Source organism: Terrapene carolina, unplaced genomic scaffold (assembly GCF_002925995.2).
Source record: "Terrapene carolina triunguis isolate 2854851 unplaced genomic scaffold, T_m_triunguis-2.0 Scaffold142, whole genome shotgun sequence".
Classification (NCBI taxonomy): Eukaryota; Metazoa; Chordata; order Testudines; family Emydidae; genus Terrapene; species Terrapene triunguis.
Genome location: NW_020664493.1, coordinates 3,241,229 through 3,269,088, shown reverse-complemented (window position 1 = coordinate 3,269,088; position 27,860 = coordinate 3,241,229). Strand labels below are relative to the sequence as shown.

Here is a 27,860-nt window from a genome sequence, read left to right as displayed (position 1 = left end):
TAGTTGGATAGCCATTCACAGTCTTTGTTTAATCCTGATCTGATGGTGTCAAATTTGCAAATAAACTGGAGCTCAGCAGTTTCTCTTTGGAGTCTGGTCCTGAAGTTTTTTTGCTATAAGATGGCTACCTTTACATCTGCTATTGTGTGGCCAGGGAGGTTGAAGTGTTCTCCTACAGGTTTTTGTATATTACCATTCCTGATATCTGACTTGTGTCCATTTATCCTCTTGCGTAGTGAATATACGTATATATATATATATCCTATTATCCTAGAACTGGAAGGGACCTTGAAAGGTCATCGAGTCCAGCCCCCTGCCTTCACTAGCAGGACCAAGTACTGATTTTGCCCCAGGTCCCTAAGTGGCCCCCTCAAGGATTGAACTCACAACCCTGGGTTTAGGAGGCCAATGCTCAAACCACTGAGCTATCCCTCCCCCCAGGGATATGACAATATACAAAAACCTGTAGGAGAACACTTCAACCTCCCTGGCCACACAATAGCAGATGTTCATTGGCGCGATTCTCGACGCGGCATCGGCCGGAGCTTCCCTCCTGCCGGACAGGTTCGAAACCTTGAGGGAGCTCATCTGAGTGATCATGAGATTTCCTGTGACAGCTGCCAGGGCGTGCCTCCAACTCCTTGGTCACATGTCAGTGTGTACATACGTGGTACATCACGTCAGACTCAGGATGCAGCCCCTTCAGTTCTGGCTGACCTCGACGTTCTCCCAGTCCAGAGACAGGCTGGACAAGGTCCTCACCGTGCCCGAACCCATTCTAGCCTCCCTCCGTTGGTGGGCCACCCCAGAGAACATGCTCCGAGGGGTCCTGTTCAGGAGCTGCCCCCCAACTATAGGATTGGTGTCTGATGCGTCAGACTTGGGGTGGGAAGCCCACGTGGAAAACCTCCAGACCCAAGGCCTGTGGTCCACATAGGACCTAGCCCTGCACATAAACGTCAAAGAACTCAGGGCATTCGGTCTGGCCTGCGTGGCCTTCTGCTCGTGCCTTACGGGCAGGGTAGTCAGAGTTCTCACGGACAACACGGCCTCGATGTTCTACATCAACAGGCAAGGTGGGGCTCACTCCTTAGCCCTCTTCCAGGAATGGGACTTCTATATAGCCCACAATATCAGCCTGGAAGCCCACCATTTACTGGGTATCTGGAACTCTCGGGCGGATCGCCTGAGCCAGGACTTCTCCTCCCAACAAACGTGGGGCACGCCTCAGGTGGATCTCTTCACAACCAGGCAGAACCGCTGGTGCCCTCGGTTCTGCTCCAAGAGGGGCCTGGGCAAGGGCGCGATTTCCGACGCCTTCCTTCTGTCCTGGTCGGGTCAGTTTCTATATGCTTTTCATCCAATTCCACTGATCAGCAAGGTCCTAGAAAAAGTCAAGACAGACAGGGCTCGCGTCCTCATGATCGCCCTAGCATGGCCCAGGCAGCACTGGTATGGGACTCTTACGAGCCTGTCCATGGCCCCCCATGGCCACTGCCAACCCGCCCAGACCTTCTCTCTCAGGACCAAGGTCGCCTCCTCCACCCCAACCTGGCAGCCCTCCACCTCACGGCATGGTTGCTCAGTGGCTAGGCCACAGGGAGAGGACCTGCTCGGAGGGCGTCCAGCGAGTCCTCCTGGAAAGCAAGAGGCCCTCCATGCGTCAGGCCTACCTGGCAAAATGGTCTAGGTTCTCCCGGTGGGCCGCGGATCGCAGCATCTCACCAGTGGCTGCTCTGCTCCAGCTTATACTGGATTACCTCCTTCATCTGAGAGCCCAAGGCCTAGCGCCCTCATCTGTCAAAGTGCACCTGGCAGCGATATCGGCCTTCCACCCGCCAGTGCAGGGCCACACAGTATTTTCTCACGCCATGACCCGTCGATTCCTTAAGGGCTTGGATCGCCTCTTTCCTTACGTTAGACCCCCAGTCCCTCAGTGGGACCTGAGCTTGGTTTTGGCCAGGCTGATAGGGCCTCCATTTGAGCCTCTTGCTACACGCTCCTGGTCCCATCTCTCATGGAAAGTAGCCTTTCTTGTGGCAATCACGTCCGCTAGGAGGGTCTCGGAGCTCTTGGCCCTGACCGCTGAACCCCCGTACACATATTTCATAAAGATAAGGTGCAGCTCCGACCACGCCCTTCGTTCCTCCCTAAGGTGGTCTCCGCCTATCATATGAGCCAGGACATTTTCCTTCCGGTGCTCTGTTCCAAGCCCCACACGTCTAGTGAGGAGTGCCACCTCCACATGCTAGATGTGAGATGGGGCTCTAGTCTTTTACCGGGAATGAACAAAACCGTTCAGGAAGTCTTTGCAACTGTTCATCGCTACGGCCAAATGCATGAAAGGTCGGCCGATCTTCACTCAGCGGCTCTCCAACTGGATCGCTTTGTGTATCCGTACTTGTTACGACCTGGCGGGAGTTCCCCCACCACCGATTGTGAGGGCGCACTCGACACGGGCGCAAGCCTCATTGGCCACCTTTCTGGCTCACGTCCCTATCCAGGACATTTGTAGCGCTGCCACATGGTCTTCGGTCCACACATTCACTTCGCATTATGCGATCGTCTCCCAGACTAGGGAGGACGCCGGGTTCGGCAGAACAGTGCTTCGTCCCGAGTGTCTGTGAACTCCTACCCACCTCCAACAGATATAGCTTGGAATCATCTATTTTGGAATGCACATGAGCAATCACTCGAAGAAGAAAAGACAGTTACCTTTTCCATAACTGGTGTTCTTTGAGATTTGTTGCTCATGTCCATTCCATATCCCGCCCTTCTTCCCCACTGTCGGAGTTGTCTGGCAAGAAGGAAGTGAGGGTGGTGGGAGCACGCAGCGCCCCTTATACCGCACCATGTGGTGCCACTCCAGGGGCCGCTAGTGGCGCTCCCCTACGGGTACTGCTAGGGGAAAAACTTACAGCACCGGTGCACGTGGCAAGCACGCACACCTATTGTGGAATGGACATGAGCAACACATCTTGAAGAACACCAGTTACAGAAAAGGTAACTGTCTTTTTATTCTATAACTAGATTTCACCAAACCAGTAACCAAACAACTTCTATAATACCTTACTGGTTACCAAGAAACCAAAATTCGGTCCCCTTTAAGCAATCCAGCCTTTGGCTTCCACCCAGACAGCCAAGTCTAATATAGTGACGGTTACTAAAAACCTTATTCACCATATATAAAGTGCTACCAATCCCAAGAGAGCAGATGCATTGCCCACCAGGTCAATGAATATTTCATATCTCACCCACACTTACAGCCAATTCTTATTAACTAAATCTAAGATTTATTAATAAAAAGAGAAAAGAGAATTGTTATGGTTAAAAGATCAATATACATACAGATATGAGTAAAGTTCTTATGTCTGTTTCATAGCAGAGATGGTGAGGCTGCTGATCTGCAAAAGTTCTTCTAGAACAGTGTTTCTCAAACTGGGGTCGCCACTTGTGTAGAGAGAGCCCCTGGCGAGCCGGGCCGGTTTATTTACCTGCCCCGTCCGCAGGTCCAGCTGATCGCGGCTCCCACTGGCCGCAGTTCACCGCTGCAGGCCAATGGGGGCTGCTGGAAGCGTCGGCCAGTAAGTCCCTCGGCCCGCGCTGCTTCCAGCAGCTCCCATTGGTCTGGATCAGCGAACCGCAGCCAGTGGGAGCCGCGATCGGCCGGACCTGCAGACGGGGCAGGTAAACAAACCGCCCCGGCCCGCCAGGGGCTTTCCCTACGCAAGCGGCGACCCCAGTTTGAGAAACACTGTTCTAGAATCAGTTCAATAGGTTATAGTCCTATAGGCAGTCCATGTGCAGAGCTTGTTCAAATTCTTCCATTAGAATTTCAGGATGGATCCAGAGTAACCTGGAGACCTCAGTCCTGTGGGCTTAGACTTTCCTTGTCAAAGTTTAAGCAGAACTGAGATAAGATAGGGATCAGGCCCAAGTCTTCTTATAGCTGAACAAGCCATGGTCACAGCAGGGTCTTTCTTGGATGAGAATAGCTAATGTATATTGTTTTTGAAGCTGATCTCTGTTTCCTGGTAACTAGTTGTATTCATTAGCATAAGGCAATTAACCATTCAAACAGTTCACAGGTAGTTTACTTATGTGGAATTTACAAGTTTCAAAGAAAAATGAACCAATAATATTATTACACTAAAAGTCCCATCTAATCCCTTTTTGATCTCTGAATCAATAGAATACAGTAATGAATCATTAAAGACAGGAACAGAATTTTAGCATGTACAAGTGAATTAGCTCACATTGTTAAACTTCTAACAAGATATAGGTAAACACACACAAATACAATTATAATCTATTCTTGGTTTTCAAACAGTATAAGCAAACATAGAGTTTCTAGTCTACTTAATATGGCTTTGATAACTGTCTACAGGGAGTGATCCTGTTTATCATTTCAATACCTTCTGTTGAGGAGTTATGGCTCATACACCAATTGATCAGTCTGTCAGTGTCACACCACACTGCAAGGGCTCAAAGAGGGAGAAAAATTAAAATTAATATATGTGAAAAACCTCCAGACATGACCTAAAATAACTTTAAAATACTACCATTTTAAAGTAATTTATGTTGCAGCCCTGCAGGGCCAGAAGTGAATGCTGGTTCCCATTTGGAAACAGAATCTCCTCTTTCCTGTCATCATAAAGCACCTGAGTCTAGGCCTGTAGAGCTGGGAGATACTGGAGTTTGAACTGATAAGCTGCTGTTTGTGTAGGACTGAATAGTGCCTGTCCTGAGCCAGAGGTAGATGCAACTTTTGTGGAGAACCCACATGTTTGTGGGGAGGAGGAGGAAACATTTCTATGGCAGGTTGATCTTAAAGGAAAAAGGTGGCTGTTTGAAGTAGTTACAGGGGTTAGAATGTAGATAAATCCTGGAATGGCAGATTATGGGCAAAGGTATGTTTAAGTAATCCAAGGCAGATAATAAATGAATTGATCACACGGCTCTGCAAATTCTCATGTGCAATTTAAAAGTACAATACATCAGGAAGAATAGAAAAATGCATTTAATTAGTTAATGTAATCTCTTGTCCATGAGCCAAAGGACACTAGCTTATCTAACTGGAAGAATTTAAATGCCACTCTTCAATCATGCCAAATGGAGGCAGTAAATTCAGGTTACTTATCTGAAAGGCTTCTCTTTCCTTCAGTACCTATTTCTTGTTTCTCCCTCTAAGATTCCCTGTTACTGTTTCAATGAAGAAAAAGTATATGGATGGGAGGGAATTATTTTCTTTATGCTTTTAAGTTGTGGATTGAGGATACAAAATCTTTTATGCATGTTCTTTTAGCAGTCAACACCTGCTTGATATTTCTAATCAGTAATTTAACCTATATTGTGTTGGAAATGTTTCATCGTTTTATGATAGGGTAACCATAAATATGTATGCTTTATAGTAATGTAGTCCATCACAGTCTTTATAGTAGTCCACATTCTTATAAACAGTTATAGAAGAATACCTTCAGTGGCTTTCCATGTACCACACTTCATTCAGATTTAGTAGCCTTTTGAAAACCTTATCCACAGATTAATTTTAATATAAATGTATTGTTTTATTCTTGTAATCGTTTTCTTATTTTGATTATCTCTACTTTTTTCTGCACTAGAAACAAATAGAAATCCTTTGTTTTGTTTTGCACCTTGTACATTTCAGTTGGTTATTTTATGAATTCTCTGATTGCTCCAATGAGATTATTCTCTAATAATGAATGCGGTTTACGCAAGTGTTTTTTTGTCACCCTGACCAGCATAATGACTTCAGCTTTGGCCCTTAGAGACCATTCACTCTAAGGATGGAGAGCTAACTGAGCCTTTGTACTGATGTGCTCAGGGAGATTTCCAAAGGGAAAGCTGCCAATTGTGCCAAACTGTGCTGAATAATTATGCATTGTAATGTCTGGCAAAGGCTAGATTTGTTTGATGGTTCTGTCGTGTACAGTGCTATTTAAGCTGTGCCAAAACCACTTTATGTAAGACTTTAGGCCAAACTGGAACTCACTTTCCAGAGATGAAAGGTTAGCACTATGTTCCTTAAGATGCACTGCTCCTCTGAGATTCCTCTTTATGGAAAGGGAAAAAGCAAAATTTGAATGAAAGTTATGATGCTGAATTTAATCCAGCAGGTTGTGTCTAGAAAAGCTGTTGGTACACATTAACTACTGTAACATGCTGTCATCTTCCAAAGTAAACCCTCTGTACTTTGCATTTGTTTGTCTCCATGATGTTTTGCAACTGGACCTTTTTAAGCACACTAATTGAAAAGTTCAGTACTTTGTAAGTATTTAGGGTTTTGAAATATTTCTTTATAGTTTGTTGCTCTGTAAACAGAATATGTCGTGGTACTACTAGCAATCCAGTCTTTGTAATCCTTGGTTTAAGGCATTAGCCATAAAACATTTAATGGTTTATTATATTTTTGCTATTGTTGACAGTAATGTTTCTATAATCCCTTTGATTTTTTTTTTTTTTTTCAGAAAGGAAAGTTCCAACCACTGGATCAAGTTGTGGTTGATTCAGAATTTTCTAGCTGTACGATGTTGCTACAGTGTGCAAGAGTTATGGACTCACTACATCATGTGATAGAAGAAAAAGGTACAAGATTTGGGATGTTAATTTAGCTAACAGACTAATTCTTCAGCTAATGTTTGGTTCTGAAGGGTGTATTTATTTGTTTCAGTTGACCTCTGCACAGTGGGACTAGAAGCCACTCTGATGCTAAGCCAACAGCACTAGGCACTGGCTTTTATGTCTTGTTTCACCAAGCATCTTTGGTGTGCCAATGTAATCTGCCACATGTCCTGCTGCATTTTATTATTGGAATCCATTCATGTGGTTGATCATTCTCCTAAATTTGCAAAAAGTTTTCCCTCCATAAAGTAATTGCCATGTTTGGCAAATTAAACCTTTCTCTTTTGTTTATAACTTGTATCTCAGGTACGGCTCTATTTTTTAATTTTATTTTTTAACTGTGTATGTATGTGGCTGTGCATTTCTATGACTGCAACTATAACCACCACAACTACAATGAAATCAGGGATCAGCAAGAGTGCTTTCTCAGTAGAGGAGGGGGTCTTACTAAAGATTAATCAAAACTGTACTCTACTGGAATACTTGAAGATTTTTAAAAGTGCGAGTTTACGCTGAAAAGTGACTACGTAATAATAGCACCACCATGCTCATCATTTTGTGAGTTATATCTGTTGATCTTAGCAATAAAATGTTTTTTATTGCTTTTATTCTGGTTAGTTGGGCTGTTTTTGCCAAATTACATGTGAATGAGCTGGATTTTATTACTTCTTTTGCATCAGCAACAGAATTGTTTACTCAGTTACACTTGTATATTGCAGTTGCACAGGTATTGCTGAAGGCCTAATTGAGCATGTAGAAGCTCTGTTACTTTGGGTGATATGTGTGATAGAAAGAACCTAGCTTGTGTTTACATTCCAGGTTGAGTTTGCAGGGTTGGCAAGTGAAACAACCAGCTTTTCATTTATAAATGTTTGATCTGAAAAACATTGAGACAATAAACATGTAACCCCCCTCAATGTCATTGGCTCAGAGTAGAACTGCACTTCAGTGGTTGTTTAAGGAATGATGGGGCTTCCTTTTATAAGTGATCTTTATTTCAGTATTTTAAAAGGTGTTGCACTTGGCTGAAATTATATACTGCAGCTCTAAATTAGTAACATACCGTTCCACCATTTGGTGGCATCAAAAATGATATATCATTAAAGTTGTAAAAGGAATCCGAGTGGTTCCCTTATCCTGTGAGCAATATCTCTTTTTCTGTTGGTAAGCATCACATGGGTCTTGGAGTGACTCTTTTGCCAGTTGGATGGTCCACTAAGGAGCAGTGGCACCAGTGTCCCCTGTGAATTACAAGCGCAGTATATGGAGAGTAAGCAGGCCCAAGCTGGGATGGGCTGTGAGAGGCATTTCAGGAAAGGAGAAGAGACAGCACAAGTGCCTATAGTTTTGCACAAGTTTATGGTGTGGTGTTAAAATTAAGTAAAAAGAAAAATTTATTTAAAAAAAGTCAGCAGTTGTCTGCTATTGCGAGCTTTGTTCTGAAAGGGGTGTTGGTAGAATGAGGTGATAAACTGTATTAAAGAAAACCTGAATCAACTCCATCTGTCAAGGGTATACACATACTGTCCTTGATCTTTACACAGAATTCCCATTGATATTATTGGGAGTTCGTGTGTCAGTTGAAGACAACATATGGCCCTAACTGTTTGTTAGATACATTTAAATGCATGGCTTTTTTCATAGCACAAGCTTGGCAGACATGGAAAAGAGCCTTCATAATTCATAGCAATATCGTCTGAAAATTTAAGACTTGTAAAAATCACGAAGGGTCCTGTCTTTCAGATAGGGGCCCCCTTCTGTGCTGACCTCCTGACTGAATGGAGAGGTAATCATTCAAGAAGGATACAGAAGTTAGAGAAAACAGAATCTTCCACATTGGCCTTCTTTTTCCATTAAAAAAAAATCAACCAGTTTTTCTATTTCTATGCTGTGTAGAGCACCTACAAGGCGCTAAGGTATGCGAACAAGAAGCCTTGTTTGAACCAATTCCTGTAGCAATGGCAGGCTGCAGTTGTCATTGACAGCTTTGGGAGGGAAGATTTAGGCAGTGTTACAAGGATAACTACCAAAGAATTGAAAAGTAACAATGGAACAATAAGCACCACAAACAGAAGAAAAATACTAAAACTTGTATCACTTACTGTTAAGTTACATGAAACAATAACCTGGAGAGGCATGTTGAACTTTTAGGGAACCAGATATATTCTCACAATATGAGATGATGTTCTGTCCTTATAGGTAAGGGTTGTGTTGCATGTGTTCAGCCATTTCTTCCTAAAAAGCTTCATTTGAACATAAAGTAGGACATTCTTCCATTGAAAATAGTCACCTTTATTGCAGTGAGAAAGCAGGACCAAAGGAGAACATACTGATAACACTGTTACTACCTATTTGTTGTGACCAGGAATACTGAATGGATACTGGCTGCTGCCAGAAATGAGAGGATTTAATTATAAAGCAAAGGTGGAAGGAAATTAGATTTCTATCTTCCTTAGCCTCAGCCTGGCGACATAGATGAAAGAAATTCTGGGACACAAAGTAAACTTTCATTAAGAAAGGAGAAAGTGTCCTTACTATTCCCAGTTACACGTACAACAAATAAAGTAACCCAGCTGTGGGCCTGGCTGGAAACCTGTGCTTAGCTTGCGAAAGAGGGTAAACAACTAAAGAAATGATACACACGTCAAAGGATGAAAGCAGGAAGTCTTGTCTGTAGAGGCCTTTCAGTGGTAGTCGAAGGTGCACAGCATCGGGTCCCAGGTCAGTGCTCAGATTTACCGTTCTGAGTTGCAGATTATTTTGTTTGGTTTCAAAACTAACTCTTCAGAAAGGCTCACGTTGCACATAGTTTTAGCAGATATGAATGACTGTTTACTTTAGAGCTAGATTGTGAGTTTGGGCACAAAAGCCTAGACAAAGGGGTAGCGCAAAATCTGCGCTACCCCATGAGTAACCCTAGAAGGCAGTGTGACACACAGATATGCCTCCGGGTCACTGTTTCTCCCTGCTTCCTCCTTGCTCTGGAGTGGTAGTAATTTTACTGCTGGTTTGTACCAAAAGTAAATTACAGTCTCCTCAGCCCCACCCCCATGCTGGTCAGCGAGTGGAGGAGGAGAAGCCAAGGTTCTATCCACCTACTCCACTGAGGGAATAACCTGGTTTACTCCTGAGCCACCCAGACTAGAAAGTCTGTATAGGAGTAATAAGGAGGAGTGGGTTATTCCCTTGCATGAATGCCTAGTATAAATCACAATGTAGCCCTTTGGAAAAAAAAATATATATATATATTATTTCTTAGCAAAAATATAATAGTGGTTACCATAAAAAGTTCTTCTTTCTTAACCTTATCTCAGTGTTAGTTCTGTAAATAATATATGCAGTTATAGTACAACAAAGCAACCTCTGAGAAGCGCCTTTATTCCTTTAGACAAATGGGAAGTATTTACTTTTGTTTATACATAAAATATGTATGCATATAATTTTATATAATGTATAGCCATTTCAGCAACTGGCAACAAACTCTGAAAGCCAGCATCTTTATATTTTGTTTTGAAATATGTAAAAATGTGATTGACTTTAATTCAGTGGTTTTTATACAACGTTCTTAGTCATAACCATTTCTGGGTCTCCAAGTGCTGCTTGTCCCATTTGTGTCTGTTTTATGGATTGTATCTTGGAGCAAGAATTTTAGCTATTTTTTCTCTTTTACAGCACCACACACATTAATATGTAACAAATACACTCGGGGCTGTTCATCGCGTCTCAAGTTTCCTTTCCACCAACCCACTACTCACTTGTCATTCAAATCACTCTTAAAGATTTACTTTCTCTAGTGTTTACAAGAACTATTGGTATTATGACTAATGCATTTTTTAAAGAATCTAGTGCTTCTCTACTAAGGCCTCTCATTGCTCTGTGTACTCTACCTTATTTGAGAGTAAGCTCCTTGGGGCAAGAAGTATTTGTGTTGTGGACAGCACTGAACATGGTGGCAGTGCTTAACAAATAAAAAAAAAAGCATAACTAGCACTGGGAATCCGGGTAGTAAATTCTGAACCTAGAGCACTGATAGTTTACACTTGCTGGGCTAACATTAAGAAGTCCCCCTGCCTGGCACCCAGCGGTCAGGGCACTGAAGCAGTCAGAGTTCTGTTTCTGTGTAAAAACCACTCTGAACTTGCATTCACCTGCTTCGTTGGTAGAGGAAATTACTTCTTTCTGTTCACTAGATCTAGGTGAGGGGGATTGTTTCAAAATAAGTTCATGTATGAGGGAGAGACTATGATAGAAAAGGATTAATGAAGGGTTATGAACTTCAGTTTGTGAGTGTAACTCTTTGTTTCGTTTTGCAAGGCAAAAGTTGCACTGTGATCTTGTCTGATGTGATTAATATGAAGAGCCAAGAAAACTTACCTGATTAGAATAGCTAAGTAATATTGCCAAGCTTGTATTCCCAGAAGGTAGGAAAAAAGGGGCCATAAGAGTTTCTGAGTTATGGAAAACACTGAGAAAATAGATGTTAAAATGTGCTTTAGGCAGTTTGCTCAACAATACATCAGGGAAACTTCCAAGTATACATAGCGATTACCCAATTGCTGAACATATTATTTAATTGTAGAACCACTTATATTCCATTTGTATTTCTCAAACCCAATCTTTCCAGATGTCTCAGACCAGTTTTATAGGCACCAGACACGTTAGGGAACAAAAGCCTTTCCAATATATTCTCATATTATCAAACATAGTCGCTAAATCTCACCAATATCAAATGTGCATTACATGTAAAATCCATGTTCCAGTATTGAATCCTTTTGTCAGCAGTTTGTGACTTTCACAACTCATTTCAATTCTTCAGAGGTCTCAAATATTGTCAGTTCCTAGTATTTAATAGTACAAACTGTCAAGTGCATAAAGTACTTTCAAACAAAGTGATCTCTGAAGGGTTCAATGTAATTATTTTTCATATGTTTTAATGAAAATGGCTTCACAATTCTACATTTCCTTCCCTAACTGAGTCACTCTGATTCATGCTGTTTGGGGATTCTGCCTGGAAATCTGGTCTTGAACTATTTTTCAACATGGATTGGGGGAGGATGGCAAGAGGATGTCCTCTCCTCGAACTTTCTCAGATAAGGGAAATCCAAAAATTGTACATTATATTCTTGGACCTAAATCATGTTAGTTTCTTTGAGCAACAGGTTCATGTATCCCTTTTCTGCTTCTATCAAACTTATTTTCTTTTAAGACCCATTTAAAAACTTTTTTTTTGAGTCCCAAAAGGCTGTAGCCAACAATATCGCAGCCAACTACTTTATCTGCAATGGATCAGTTATAAAATGAAGGATAGTATTTGGAGTTTTCTTTTCTTTTTTGCTATGTAAAAGTATTTCCTTTTTTATTCTTCTACAATGGTCTAGGTGAAATTAAACTATATCTTGTATGTAACATTCCCCCAGCCCCTCACCACCCCCTGCTATGCACACACAAAAAGTACATAACAATTAGATATTTGTATGCAATGTGAAAGAGCCAAGATACACCTCAAAGAAGGAAATGCGGAAAGAACCATAAATAAAGCATTGTTGGTTGTTTGCAGGGAGGGAAAGAAACTCCATGAACCTAGTGCTGGAGTATGGTATCAGACCTTTTAAATTACTTAAAACAGATGTAAGTATTTATGGTAATGTTATATAGGTTATTAAACCCTATTGAAATACCTGTTAAAGAGCAAGAATGAACTGTTGTGTGTTCTAAAGTCTCCTATATCATCTTATTAAACATTTCATTCAATTTCCTGACTTTATGCACTATTAATTTAGTGTGCAGTTCTATGCTGAAATTTTCCTGAAACCTTTGTAATTTCCTCTCGCGTTTGCCCCAGCACACCCAGATAACTAATCATTCATCAGCAATGAATGTTTATGCTCTCATAGTTGCAGACATGGAAAATATTTTTAATACATATATCATAATTAATTTATATTGTGCTTAACAAATAATAGATAAAATAACCTTCCCCAAATAATTTGCGTGTTTCACTTTTTTTTAAGAACTACAACTTGTTTGCTTTGACATTTATGTTAAATTATTTCGAAGCAGAAGGAGGTGATGAAAAAGAAAATGTTGCTATCCACCATCCTATGAGTCTTTGGGGGAGAATGCTTGGAAGGACAGTAAAATATTTTTTGTAAATCATTCTTTTTTCTGCCTTTGCTGCCAGATGCATCTGTTTACAAAGTCCAGGTTTAAGACATGAGGCTTGACAACAAATTGACTGGGAACTGAACCTGAGACGAAAAAAACAGCTGTGACCATATCACTTATAAATGTAACCGTCTGTTGGCATGTGTCAAAAGGGATTCAGCAAAGCACTTAAGCATGTGCTCAACTTTGATCGTGTAAATAGTCTCATTGAAGCCACTTTTGAAACCATTGGGACTGAGACTATTCATATACTTAAATAATGCACGTGCTTTGCTGGATTAGGGTTAATTAGAGAAAATTAGACAATTATCAAGTTGCATGGATTTGTGAACATCAGCTTGCTGTGTTGTTTGTCCGCATTTCCAATATTTTTAAGTATTATTACCCTGATGACATGTGCAAACTATGAAATAACTTCCATGCCTTATGTGCATCTTTTGAGTTTTTAATGTATTGAAAATGAAAACCAATTATGGCTTTATTCCCCTGTTTTGTTTTATCCCAGAAATTGGCAATAAGAAATTTTATAAGTACAGCCAAGAGAAGACATTGATGTGGTTAAAGAAAAAGGTAATATGTTTCTCTTTTGCTTTTAAAGAGCTTTTTTGTTCAAAATTTAAAATAATAAGAAGGTTCTTCACATTATATTTGAATCCCAAAACGTGAGTAAATTCAAAGTCAATAAAGCTGTCATACTTTAGAATGTGACAAATATAAAGTGTTAAGGAAATAGCAGATTTCTAGCAGATTCCCTCTTAGACGTAACCAGACTGTGGCTGGTCCCTGCACGGGCGCAGAAAGGTCCAGGGTAGGCTACAATTGCTATTTCTATGCTGTCCCTGAGCTCATTGACTGCTCTTTGCCGTAAAGCATGGGAAGGAGGCAAGGCTATGACCATTTCTCCCTCCCTAGTCCATAGCAGCCAGCAGAGCTGGCCAAACGTGGAGGGAAGCACACTTTGAACACTGCTGTGATTTGATGCAACAGCTCTGTTCCTCATGACCTCTCTACATTGTCTCCCCTAATACTGTTGGGGTCGTGCAACTATGCATCTCCCGTGAAACAAGCCTGCCCACACTCTCTGTGCCTAAACGAAATTGTACTGTCAGGTAAGCTCTACTTGTCCACACTGCTGTACACAAAGAAGCAGATGATTTTAATCAGAATAGATCTACTGCAACGGCATCCATCAGAGAACATGATTAAATGTATGTCAGTCACAAGTTGTAAGGGAGCCTTGAAAAATTGTCATTAACATTTACCAACCCAAGTACAAAATCTACTTCCCACCTTTTGCCATGATCATGGAAAGGGTGCGGGGATAACAATAGTGTTTTGCCTGTTAAAGAAAGTACTGGTCTGGGTTGAGTGGAATTTTTCCAAGACTGGTATAAGGGAAAAATATCACTGGAGGAGCCTATATAGTTTCACATCTCTGATATTCATTTTCACATCAATGGCTGAATATTTATGTTTTTGCAGGTGCCTGTTATATTGTTATACTGTTCTTGATCTATTGATAAGGTTAAGATTTTCTCAGGGTATTTTTAGTAAAAGTCATGGACAATAAACAAAAATTCAAGGAAGCCTGTGACCTGTCTGTGACTTTTACTAAAAATACCTGGTCGGGGGGAACTAACAGTTGGAGCCCCGCGTGGGGCTGGCCGCTGCTCCCACCCTGCCTCTGCTCCTGGGTTGGGGCTGATAGCTTCTCCAGCCCCGGGGGCTGACTCAGCCCAGCTGCTGCTCCTGTGGCAGGGGGTGACCACCGACCACTACTCCAGCCCCACTGCTGCTCCTGGGCAGGAGCTGACAGCTTCTCCAGCCCCGTGGGCTGAAGTAAAAGAAGTCATGGAGGTCTGTTAAAGTCACGGATTCCGTGACCTCCAAACAAAATCGGATCTTTCTCTATTGACAATCTCTCTTATATTGAATCTGACAATGCCCTGGCCTACAGAATCCTGGTGATTACATTCCATTCCTGTTCAGGACTCCATTCCCATTCCAATAGAAATGGAAAAACCCTTGCTTTTCTGAGCAGGTGCATGAATCATCTGTAAAATCCATGGCTGCTCCAACTGTAAATTCCAGCCCGTCTCAGTGGAGCTGCAAATCTAGCTGCCATGTCTCAAAGGCAGCAGGCCGGAACACCCGGGATCCTTAATTTTTCGAGATCATATGCTAGTCATTACAGATGTATATTAAGTTTCATCACAGTTCATAACTTGAGCATTTTATGTGCTTTAAACCAAATTACAAGGGCTTTGTCACTGTATTAACACACGTACATAACAACGTTGATTTAGACATTTCAATCTGTGGCTCCTTATAGGTCAACCAGACAGTGAAAGTACTTAAAAGCAGCAATGTATGTGTGGGTGGAAGGGTGCAATCGGCTACATTTATCAGCGGCAAACAAATCACAGATATTAAAGAAGGTAAGAAAACTAAGTGTAGTTGTAACGAAATATATCTTTATGTAATAAGATACCTGCAGCTTAGATGCTCAGCTAGAATCTAACAATAATTTTAAATGGTTTGTAAACATTTAAAAATATTTCTTGCCCAAAATGTTTTTAGTGTAGTTACTGTAGTGGTGCCATGACTGTTTTGAGTTCTGTGGTTTCTGAAACATGGTAACTGTATAATGCACCAAATGTACAGGGTGAAAGGTTCTGAATAGCTTCTAGTGAGATCTAATTGAGGCGCCAATTCAGCAAACCATCCCTATTCATTGATGTGCTCAGAGAACAAATACTCAAGTTGGGATCATATTCCTGTGCAATGATTATGCAGAGAGAGAGAGAATGTGCATCTTGTGTTATCTTGTATAATAGATATGAATTATCTCTATACAGTATGTATAGGCATAGTTATATTATATATACTCACATCATATAAATTATGATTTAATAATATATTGAATACACACAATATAAAGGGGGATTTTCAAAAGTGCCTTTGTGCGCACAAGTCCTACTGAAAGTCACTACGACTTGTGTTCCTAAATCATTTAGGTGATTTTGAAAACCCCACCCAAAGTGTTAGTGTTATTACCATAATCATTAAGTTGTAAAGTTTCACCATTATTTTGATCACCTTTTTTCCTGAGGACAGTGTCACAGAGGGGTTGGATTATGAAATATCCTAGATATGCCCTTCAGAATATGCACTATGATGAAGAAAAATATCAAAATTTTAAGAGAAGAAATTTCAAATTCAGGAAGTAATTAGAGCAAATTAAGCAAAGGAGATGATTCACTTTACTAGGGGGTTCAGAAGCCTGCATGCAATCTAAAAATAAGGGAACAAGGAGCAGGTAATCGTGGCAGGCTTCTTGAACTCTGAGTACTGAGTATGTGGAAAACGAGTTATCAAGTAATGATATCAAAGGAAAAAGCATAAATGAGATTTAAGAGCCATCTAGACAGTTTTATAGGGGGTGCATTATAATATGTAGTTTCAAAAAGGAGGTGGTGCTGAGAGACTTGCGTGCCTTTACAGTAACTTTTTATTACTTCCAAAAACATTAATTAAATAAAAGGAAATTGCAACTGTCAGATCAGGTCCATCTTTACTATATTTAACCGTTATCTTTGGTAAATTTATTGTTAGTCTCAATCTACAATGTTTTGTCTTGTATCCTCCTACCTTACAGGAAGGTGTGTATATTCTTTATTATAGTTTTGCCATTGAAAGGGGTCTAGATTTAAAAGAACTACATTGAAGGAGGGAATATTGTGAGTTAAAGGTAGATCAGTTTTGGAGGAGGTTCTAAAGTCTCTCTAACTACTGTATGTAGCAAAGGGAATGGCAGAAAGTCAAAGGGAACTTACTCAACACTTATTTTTTATCATCATTCAGTGATAAGAGAGTGCAATTTATTTTTGCATACAGTTGTTGATTCAAGAGTATGGCAGAAATCTTCACTGTCTACCTGTAAATGCAGCTGTGTAGATTACAGTAATAACCGCCAAGTAGCATCTGTTGGTAAGGCAGAAGTGTTGTAGGGCATCCAATGGGAGAATGAGTACCAGGGAAACAAGGAAGGATTAGCATTTAGGATCTGAATGTTTTATTAGAGAGGAAGGTTGGGAGTCATATAACCCAGGGAGAAGAGATGGGATTTGAGATGAGATTTGCTATTAGGGAGGCTATATATATTAGGGAGGCTATATATATATATTAGGGAGGCTATTTCATATGGTGAGAGCAGTGTGGGAGAAGACAAGGAAGGGATATACAAAATTCTCTGACATTTGAGAAAAGAAGCAAATGGCCTGAATAAACGGAAAAGATGGTGGCAGGTTAAGAGTTAGGGTATGGGTTAGGGTGGCAGCAGGAACTCCTTGGAAAACTCTGTATTGGATTTTTAAATAAATAAGGAAGCCAGTGAAGATTTCTGGAGGGTGGGGGTGATGCAGCCTCATATCTGGGTCTGACAGAAGAGAAGAATTGCTGTAGTAACTGACTTGACCTAACAATTCAGTGCCATAAAAAGAAGAGCAAGATAACAAGAACATCTCTGTTTAGGTATAGATTGGGTATAAGGGTGAAGTTCAGAATCAGTGTGTTGGATCTGGACCGCTCCTTTATGGTTTTGGATGCCAAAGGGGGTTAAGGAAGGAGGAAATACTTGAGAAACAAATCTGCTTTTTTTTGTTGTAAAGCACACAGGAAACTGGTGCCAGTATAGCTAAAATGTGCACACTGGGGCCAGTTTATTAATTTTATCTGTTTTGGCACCAATTTGCTTCGTGCTATTACAAAACTTCATGTAACTGTGTGTAACAAACCATCTCTGACACAGGAGAAATACATCTTTGCTACTCTGGGAGCTGGTTTACCAAATGCTTCCATATAGTTCTGGGGAGAGTGGGGGTGGGGCTGAAGTGCTTGGCTATTTTAAGGCTAATTAAGAGGCAAGATATTGGCTTGGGGTCTGCTTGTGCAAACATTTATGCATGTGAGTAAAGTTACTCTCTAATAGCCCCATTGACATCAAGAAGAGTTTGGAGAATCTAAGCCTTGTTTGTGGGGAGGGGGACAGAAAAAGAGATGTTTTAGGACTTCATGTTGCCAAAGGTTTGATTTCCAGAAAAACTTTTATAGCAAGAGTTCCCTGTCCTGAAAACAGCTTCTAGTAGTTCATATTTCCACAGATAATTATCCTGTCTTGCCAGTGATGTTTAGATATGCCTTGGCATTTTTCATAAAATACTGACATTAAGTACAAGGCTTTGAAATAGACTCATTGTCTCATCTAATTGTTTTCAGTTGAAGCCAGAAATATATTTTAGTACTGAAACTCTTGCCAAATAATTGTAGGATCCAGATGCTTTAAAATTAATGATTACACATTTTGTTGAGTCAGCTTTTTACTTCTGCAGCATTTTTTTAAAATTAATTGTGCAGAAAAAATACATTATATTTAGTGTTCTCAGAAAGCAAACAGGTTTTGTAAAGTACATGCCACAGAGATTAATAACATCTGTGCTGACAAAGTAAGCATAGCAACTCCTTGCTTTTTAATTAAACCTACAAGTGTCATATAACATAAACTACTCAACAAAGAGAAAGATCACGTGTCTGTTAGTAGTTTCTTAGCATTAGCTCATCATCCTGGGTTATAGTGACATACAAGAGCATGGATTGGAAAGAAGTCCTGTGACTGTATAACATGGATGCACTCTCTCTTCCCCAAATCACTTCTTTTTTTTTTTAACTTTCAGATGACTATGTACGATATGCCCATGGTTTAATATCAGAGTATATTCCTGAACATCTGAGTGCTGAGCTATCTAAGTACTTACAGTAAGTATTGTTTTAATTATTTGTTAGCTTTATATGACACACATTGCTCTGCAAATGACCTTTTCTATTGAATACTGTAACTTTGACCATTAAGTTACAGTGAATGATAGAGATATTTTTGTCACTTATTAAATGTCAAATCCTACTGAAGAAAATAGAAAGGAACATAAACTCTGGCAAGTCAAATGTAGAAGTATAAGTAGGCAGGCCAAAAAAGAATTTGAAAAGCAATTAGCAAAAGACACAAAAACTTACTTTAAAAAAATGTTTTGCTGTTTATCAGAAACAGGAAGCCTGCCAAACAATTGGGGGGCCAATGAGTTATCAAGGTGCTAAAGGAGCACTTAAGGAAGACAAAGCCATTGCCGAGAACCTAAATGAATTCTTTGCATCAGTCTTCATCGCATAGATGTGAGGGAGATTCCCACACCTGACCCGTTCTTTTTAGTTGACAGATCTGAGGAACTGTTCCAAATTGAGGTGTCAGTAGAGGAAGTTCTGGAACAAATTGATAAACTAAACAGTAATAAGTAACAGGACCAAATGGTATTCACCCAAGAGCTCTGGACGAACTCAGATCTGAAATTGTTGAACAATTAACTATGGTGTGTAACCTATCACTTAAATCAGCCTCTGTACCAGATGACTGGAGGACAGCTAATGTAATGCCAATTTTTTTTTTAAATCTCCAGAGGCAATCATGGCAATTACAGTCCAGTAAGCCTAACTTCAGTGCCAACAATAGCAAAGAACAGAATTGTCAGATACATAGATGAACATGATATATTGGGGAAGAATCAACACAGCTTTTGTAAAGAGAAATCATGCCTATTAGAATTCTTTGAAGGTATCGACAAATGTGGGCAAAGGTGATCCAGTGGACATAGTGTACTTGGACTTTTAGAAAGACTTTGAAACAAGGTCCCTCACCAAAGGTTCTTCAGGCATGGGATAAGAGGAAAGTTCTTCAATGGATTAGTAACTGGTTAAAAGATAGGAAACAAAGGGTATGAATGAATGGTCGATTTTCACTATAGTGAGAAGTAAATAGCGGGTCCCCCAAGGATCTATTCTGGCACCAGTGTAGTTCAACATACTCATAAATGATCAGGAAATGAGGGTAAACAGTGATGTGGCAAAATTTGCAGACAATACAAAATTACTTAAGATAGTTAAGTTCAAAGCTGACTGGGAAGAGTTACAAAAGGATCTCAGAAAACTGGGTGTGTGGGCAACAAAATAGCAGATGAAATTCAATGTTGATAAGTGCACAGTAATGCATATTGGAAAACATAATCCCAACTATACGTACAAAATGATGGGGTCTAAATTAGCTGTCACTACTCAGAAAGAGATCTTGGCGTCATCATGGATAGTGCTCTGAAAACATCTGCTGAAGTGCAGCAGCAGTCAAAAAGCTAACAGTGGTAGGAACCATTAGGAAAGGGATAGAAAATATCATGTCACTATATAAATACCTGGTATGCCCATACCTTGAACACTATGTGCAGTTCTGGTCACTCTATCTCAAAAAAGATATTAGAATTGGAAAAAAGTACAGGGAAGGGCAATAAAATTGATTAGGGGTATGGAAGAGCTTCCATATGAGGAGAGATTAAAAAAAGACTGGGACTGTTCAGCTTAGAAGACAGATGGCTAAGGGGGATATGATAGAGATCTATAAAATCATGGAGGGTTTGGAGAAAGTGATTAAGTGTTATTTACCCCTTCACATTACACAAGAACCCAGGGTAACCAAATGAAATTAATAGGCAGCAAGTTTAAAACAAACAAAAGGAAGTACTTCTTCACACAACGCACAGTCAACCTTTGGAATTGTTTGCCATGTGATTTTGTGAATGTCAAAGCTATAACCAGGTTCAAAAAAGAATTAGGTATGTTCGTGGGGGATAAGTTCATCAATAGATATTCGCCAGGATGGTCAAGGATGCCTCCCCATGCTCTGGGTGCCTCTAAACCTCTGACTGCCAGAAGCCAGGACTGGTTGACAGGATGGATTACTCAATAATTTCCCTGTTTTGTTCATTCTCTCTGAAGCATCTGTCGCTGGCCACTGTCGAAAAACAGGATACTGGGCTAGATGGACCATTGTTCTGACCCAGCATGGCCATTCTTAGGAGGAGTGGAGCTCTCTTTATTAAATCTAGGTTGGCGTTGTGAATGTAAACAGCATGTTTTGCTAGTAGAAATATACTAATAATTATGATAATAATACCTAGCCCTTCATAGCACTTTTAATCCATTCATCTCAAAGTGCTTTACAAAGGTCGTTGTTGTTATCACCATTTTATAGAGGAGATGCTGAGACAGAGAGAGGTGAAGTTACTTACCCAAGTCACCCAGTGGGCTAGTTGCAGTGCCAGGAATAGGACCTAGAACTCCTGGGTTCCACTGTAGTGCTCTAGCTATTAAGCTACACTGCCTCTCCATTCTCACTCAATAAGCTGCTATCTCCATCCCAATGCAATTTTTCTGGGGCTTAATTTAAACTCTAACCTATATTGTGTCTTAGGTGAATTCAGAAGGTAATCCTGGATTAGGGCCCTGATCTTGCACTTCATTGTTTGCAAGAAGACTGTGGCATCCCCTGGTGCTTTGCTGGGGCTCTGTGCATGTGCAGTCTGCATGCAACATATTGTAGGATCAGGGCCTAGGAATGTACTAGGAGTTTACCCTTCAGAAGTGTAAAATGTCCATAAAATATCTTTTCACAGATCATAGCCAAACTTTTCAGAAGTAACTAGTAATTTGGGTTTTCCTCAGTTTTGGGTGTCTGACTTGACACCATTAAAGGGGACCGATTTTCAGAGGGTGTTTGCTCAACACTTTCTGAAACTCAGGCCCCTTTCAGTTGTCACCTAAGATGATTAAACCTAATGGGCACCCCGCTAGCCACTTCTTTCGAAAACTTGGCTCTCATCGTTAGTGTGTCATAAAAGTAATATGAAATGAAGTGGAAAATATTTTGAGGGTGACTGATGGGATTAGCATTGATGCCCTCTTTGTGGGAGAGTAATGTAATTTGAAGTTAACATATTCAAAAGATTTATTCCAATATATTAATTTATTTCTATATGAAAACTGTAACTTAAAATCTTTTATTCTGAAGGCTTCCAGAACTTACAAGTCCAGAAGCAGACCCCCCGCTAAAGGTAGGAAAATAGTAAGATAGGGAAAATTTTAAGATAGAATAACAATAAAACTTCTTGATAGATATGTTTTGTTGTGGATTAGTCTCTCTCAAATGTTTGAGGCAATTAAAACTAGACTGGACAAAGCATTAAAAAATCCGCAGTAAGGAGCAAACCTGCATTGTAGTAGCACTGATCAGAAATATAGGGGGAGGTGGATCACAAAAATGTTGCCAAATATTTTTCTATTTTTTATTCATCAAAATTTCAGTCATCTTTGTAGCTAGTCAAAAACCAGGAACAATTTTTGTCAATATTTTTTTACTGTTTTATAATGAAAAATCAAAAAATTTGAGCCTCTCTTGTTGGTAGGTTGATGGAACTATATGACCTCATGTCTTTTTCATAAACGTTACACCTATCCAACCACATGGAAGTAACTGTGGCCACAATTTATTCCTTTGATTCTGTCTTGAGCCGAGTGATATTCATTAGGTGTTACACTAACTCTGTTGAGCGTTCTTGTGATGTGGATTATACAATATGTATGAATGTCTATTATGCTGTTTGGATAGTGCTGAGAATCTGTTTTTAGAAAGGTCTAGTGACTTCTAAAAATAATCAGCAGTGTGATTACAGCTAAAGCCATTTTTAGAATTTTGTTCAATAGTTTGACTGTGAAATAATGTCTGCGGTCCCATTGACTTCCACATGGCTGCTCACGGTGTGTTGAGCACATGTGTAAATCTTTGTAGGTTCAGGGCCTAAAATGCTACTTTAATATGTTTTATATCACTGCTTCAGAGGACCAAGCCATAAATTAGGTGAAATCTGATTTGCTTTAAACCTTCTGTTTTAGCTTATTTTAAAATTTCTTTTATGTGAAAGCAGGTGTTTGTAAGGACAAAATGTATGGTTCCTACAAATCAAGACAGATCTGATGTATGTGTCTTACTAGTACAAAGTAATTGTTTGTTAAATAATAATCTAAAATAAATGTCCGAAGGGAGAGAGACAGAGGAGCCTTAGAGTTTAGCTACAAATGTCCACTAGCTGGGGGATATTACAAAGCTTACTCTTCCATTACAAGATTTTTTGAGGAAGTCTGAATTCTTCATGTGACATATGCCAACCATCCCATTAATTGTAACCACCAAACTTGCATTGTAATCACTATATCTTTTCAGGGTAGGAAGTCTGGTACTGACAGATCATAATACATAGCCACGCAAAATACTTAAGATCACTTAGAGCTGAACTGCAAAAGTTTTACTGAAAGTTAAAAACATGAAGATTCCAAAAGAGGGACATCATCTTTTATTGTTAGGCTGTCATTTAAAAATGTTCTTATAGTGCAGCATTTAAGAAAACTACCTCCCAAAGGGCCTGCTCCAACTCCAATTGAACTAAAAAAAAAAGCTGCTGTTGGATCTGGTCCTAAGGGCCTGAGAAATCTAAGATGCAGACCTGGTTTTTGTGCCAGAGTGAGAGAGATCACAAGTGCCAATAAATAGAGTGAAAAATAGGGATTTAAAATGGAATGGTTACCATTCAAGTTACTTGCAGTATCACTCACTCTGGCACAGAAACTAGAAAGGCCACAGCTCAGATTTCACAGGATATTAAGGCAATGGTAATTGACTCTGAAAATTAAAAAAAAAAAAAAAAGCACTCATTACATTTGTGAAATGCCAAATACACACAGCTTAGGGAAAAAACATGCACTCTTAAGGCCTGATCATGTCAAGTGCTGAACTCCCTTGAGTTCCATTGACTTCAATAGTAGTTAAGGCTAGCTAGCAACTTGAACAGTTAAGCTCTTAGATTGTCACTGAACTAAAATTGGAGAGCATTGAGCAAAAACAAGTCAGTGTATGTCAAACAAGTCAACCTATGAACGTTACCAGATTGTGGAAGGTAAGGATCCCAAGAGAGGTTGTATGCAACAAACAGATTAGACATTGTTCCCAATGTAGGATTGCTTGGTGCTTTCCAGTCCCAAGAGACCATGAGGACTTGAATTTTGTCCCCTGTTCCTTGGCCAGTAGATAATACTTTCTAGCACTAATCCATAAAGATGAGTCACATAGTCTCTGAATTAAAAACTAAAGGCAAAGGATGGAAATTCAGATGTGTATGTAAGTGATTCTATAAATCAGTCTTCTGTGGGCAAAAGAGAAGAAAATGTGTTTCCTACAAAACTAACCAAACTTCTCTGAATAGTGAAGAGAGACTGTTTATCCTCCTGTTTCTTGAGGAGACTGTTATGAATATTGCATATTACTTGTTCAGTTGCCTGTGCCATTTCAGTGTCTAGCTTACACCAGAAAGCCCGCAGGCCTTTTCAGCGTTAACGTTCAATGTGTGTACATCACAGTAGTGGTTGACAGAGCAACTTCATCACTCTAACATTTCAGAAAAGGAAATTCTCAGATGCACCTGTGGAAGCAGAAGAAGACTATACTAAGTTTAATAGCAGTGATCTCAAGAACAAAAAGGTACATGTGCTTTATGTGTGTGCATGCTCACATTTTGTTAAAGCGTGTTTTAATACTGGTCAAATAGTTATACAGGAGCCCCCTTTTTTGCAATTTGCCTCTTAGTCAGAAAAGCAAATATAAAATAGATGTTTTCGGAAAGTACATTCAACATGTTCTGAATAAAAATCAATATACTGTATTGTAGGTGGGTTCACCTTGATAAGAACCAAAGACTGAAAGTGACTTCCTGGGTCATTGAGTCCAGTTCCCTGCTATCTCAGACAACCCCATCATATAATCCTGTTCATAAACTTATCAAGCTCCATCTTGAAACCAGTTAGGTTCCTTGTTTCTGCTACTCCAGGTGGAAGGCTGTTCCCGAACCTCACTCCTCTGATGGTTAGGAACCTTCTTCTAATTTCCAGCCTAAATTTACTCTTGGTCAGTTTATATCCATTTGTTCTCACGGCAGCACTGTCCTTTTACTCTTCCTGGTATTTTACCCCCTGCTACATCTTCTAAAGCAGTCAATAGTTTTTTGAGAAACTTAATTGTTTGTGAATAAGGCAGATCAGAAAATTTTGAAGCAATCAAAAAGGCTTAAAATGAAGGTTGTGACCATATATTATCACCATTTATCATGGCACATTTCATAAGAGGTACCATAGAAGTGTTGATTCAAGAGTCCTGGAAAAAATTTAGTGAAAGCAATTACATTCTGCTTCTTTAAACTCTACCTGCAGTTTCCATTTGACATGATAAGTCTTAATTTCCCATCCTAAACTGTTGTGTAGTGTTGCAGTGTAATGTTAAATAACTGCAAAGGTGACTGGGTTTTAGTGGTGGGCCTTAGATAGCCACTTACTTAACAAATGTTATAAGGCTTAGTGAATGTTTATGAAGCTTTCTGAGCCCCTTGGATGAAAGCTACTACAGCAATGTAAAGGATTATTATTATTTATTTATTTATTATGGAAAGTGGTAGTGCAATTAGTTTGCTATTGTATTATTTTAAAAAAGGGACAAGGGAGGCAACATTGATTTAAATTCCCAGACATTTTCAAACAGGTCTTAATTTATCCACAGATTTTGTATGATGCAGTTGTTTGTGTGGGTTAATAAAGTAAATCAATACCAAGCTGCCTAATTTACCAGCTTCAATGCAAGTTTTCAGGGAAGTCCAATGGAGTCTACCATTTTGTCATTCCAAGGGGGCGTTCCACAGCCTTAAAAGAAGGTACAGGAGTGCCCCTAAATTCTTGTGATAAATGACTCAAAAGCTCCATTTTTTCCCCACTCCCATACAATGTACATGCAGTTTTGAATCTTGGCACAAAGATACAAAAAAAGTCTGAAGAAAGCTTTAATATTAAATTTGATTTACTTCTGAAATAACAAAATATGTAGTTAAGAGCATCTGGGAAGGATGAATTGGCTCGTGGGTTCTGTTCAGTGTACTGCACTTTTAAAATACTTTGGCAGTGTTTTTGTTTGCACTGTAAGTAATGCAGACAGTCTTACTGTTGGTTGCATATCATTATCCTGTCATAACATCATAGCTGAACCCAAATTGAGTGAAATTGTGAAGTCCTACAGTAGGAGGACTATCAGAAGGAAAGGTCAATGCAAAGATTTCTTAATAGGGAAAATGGCTAGAGATGTGAAGCATACTATTTTAAAATGTAAGAAAGGAAAGAGGTCAGCTCTATAAAATGTGGCACATAAAATGTGTGTTAGGTGTAACAGTCTCTAGGAAGCTGTCCCAGTGGCCTCAACATGCTTTTCAAATCTTGGTTACCTCTTTCATCGTTCGTGTCCTTTCCTCTCTTTCCCTTTATTTCACTGTTCTAAAAGATTTCGATAGTAAATCAGTGTGAATTATTCATTATCTGTAATGCAAGGCTGTAATTCAGCCTGCTGACAACATAATCATGAGATTGAGTCACAGGGTACAGTATGCATCTGTTATGTTGCATGCATTATTCCTGTTAATGTACACTCCAGGATTATCCAATGTAAGCATTTGAGTTAGGATACCTCATTCTGCAGGAGGGAGAGATATTTTGCTTCCTTGTTCTTTTAACAGATTCTCTGTCTTTGTGGTTAGATAATTCATGACAACTATTTTCTATTGAAAAATCTCAAAATTGTACTGTAAGTTTTTTTTCCTTCAATTTTATCCCACATCATCTTTCCCTGTGGCATACTGTAGACTAAGAAACCAAGCAAACCTTTAATTGATTTCAGTATGTATGAGTTTGTAGATTAGCATCCCCTCCTGTAGATTTGCTCAGTAATTTTTCTTTTTTTCTCTTTTTACCTCATTTCTTTAACAGACAACTAGCAAGATGTCTGCCGCTCAGAAAGCTCTGGCCAAAGTTGACAAGACTGGAATGAAAACCATGTCTGCTTTCTTTAGTGCAAAAACTAAAGCAAGAAAATAAAGATTTGAAACTAAAACATATATTTTGGTACATAATTATTTTTGTAGTTACTATTGTTCTAAAGCTAACCCTTGTCCCCTGAGTTTTTTTGTTGTTGGTTTATTTAGTCCGTCAGCTAATTAGGATTTTGAAGCAGGATTTTTGGATTCAGTGAGTGTGTTACATTTCTGAGATTTACATGTTGTATAAAATCAGACTAGAGCAGCTTCTTAAGGTTTCCTTATTAGCCCTGGTCAAAACACATGATGTGAGAGCTGCTTAGGGCATGTTATCTTTGCAACCAGAATTCCTGCGTTGTTTTTGTTGTAATTGCAATAAATAACAAAACTAATATAGCATAATAAATTGATGTATGAAACAAATGTTCGTTGTGTTTTCTGTATTCATAGAAGTATGCTGAGTTTTAGATAAGCTGTGGCACTTGGGGTATGTCTACACAGAGATAAAAAGCCCTTGGCTGGTCTAGGTCAGCTGGTTCGGGCTCCAGGACTAAAAAATTGCTGTGTAGACGTTTGGGCTCAGGCTGGAGCCTGAACTCTGGGAACTTCCACCCTCACAGGATCCCAGAGCTTGGATTCCAGCCTGAGCCTGAACAGCTACACAGAAATTGTTAGCCCACAAGCCTGAGTCAGCTGACCTGGGCCAGCTGCGGTTGGCCTGTGAGTCTCTTATCCCTGTGTAGACGTGCCCCCATAGTGCTTCCCTGTATATACACCTCTACACCTTCTTGAAAAATTATAGGATCACTGAAAAGTTGTGTGATAAATCTGCTAAAAAATCTGTTTCTTTCACTGTTTGTTTCCAAGAATCATAGCTTCTTACCAAAATAAGTTGCCAAATGTTTACTTAAAGACAAAGACTGAGATTTTCAAAGAAGCCTAATGACCAAATCTCAATAAATCCAAATAAGCAAAAGGGGAGGGGGGTGCCCTAACCACCAGCCAATAGTCTTTCTCTCTGGCTCATTGATTATTCATGTATTGTATAAACAGTGGAATAGCTTCAACAGGAGAGACTGAGAAAGCTGCAGACCAGAATATCCCATAACCTAGTGGCTAGGGTGCTCTTCTGTAATGGGGGAGACTCAAGGTCACCGCATCAGGCACAGAGGGACATTGAACCCAGTCTCCCATGTGAGCCACTTGGCTAAAGTGTCCAAGTGA

The 27,860-nt window shown here is 39.8% G+C and overlaps 1 protein-coding gene across 2 annotated transcripts in view; it reads left to right on the top strand.

Moving 5' to 3' along the window:
* RNASEH2B (ribonuclease H2 subunit B) overlaps window positions 1–26,809 on the top strand; it is a 49,420-nt gene extending 22,611 nt beyond the window's left edge. For both annotated transcript variants that reach the window (XM_026653655.2, XM_026653656.2), the window contains exons 5-11: window positions 6,489–6,606; window positions 13,313–13,377; window positions 15,140–15,245; window positions 18,540–18,621; window positions 21,752–21,794; window positions 24,191–24,271; window positions 26,590–26,809. In XM_026653655.2, coding sequence (XP_026509440.1) covers window positions 6,489–6,606; window positions 13,313–13,377; window positions 15,140–15,245; window positions 18,540–18,621; window positions 21,752–21,794; window positions 24,191–24,271; window positions 26,590–26,697 — 603 coding nt within the window. In that variant the 3' untranslated portion in view covers window positions 26,698–26,809. The remainder of the gene's footprint in view (window positions 1–6,488; window positions 6,607–13,312; window positions 13,378–15,139; window positions 15,246–18,539; window positions 18,622–21,751; window positions 21,795–24,190; window positions 24,272–26,589) is intronic.
* The last annotated feature ends 1,051 nt before the right edge of the window (window positions 26,810–27,860 follow it).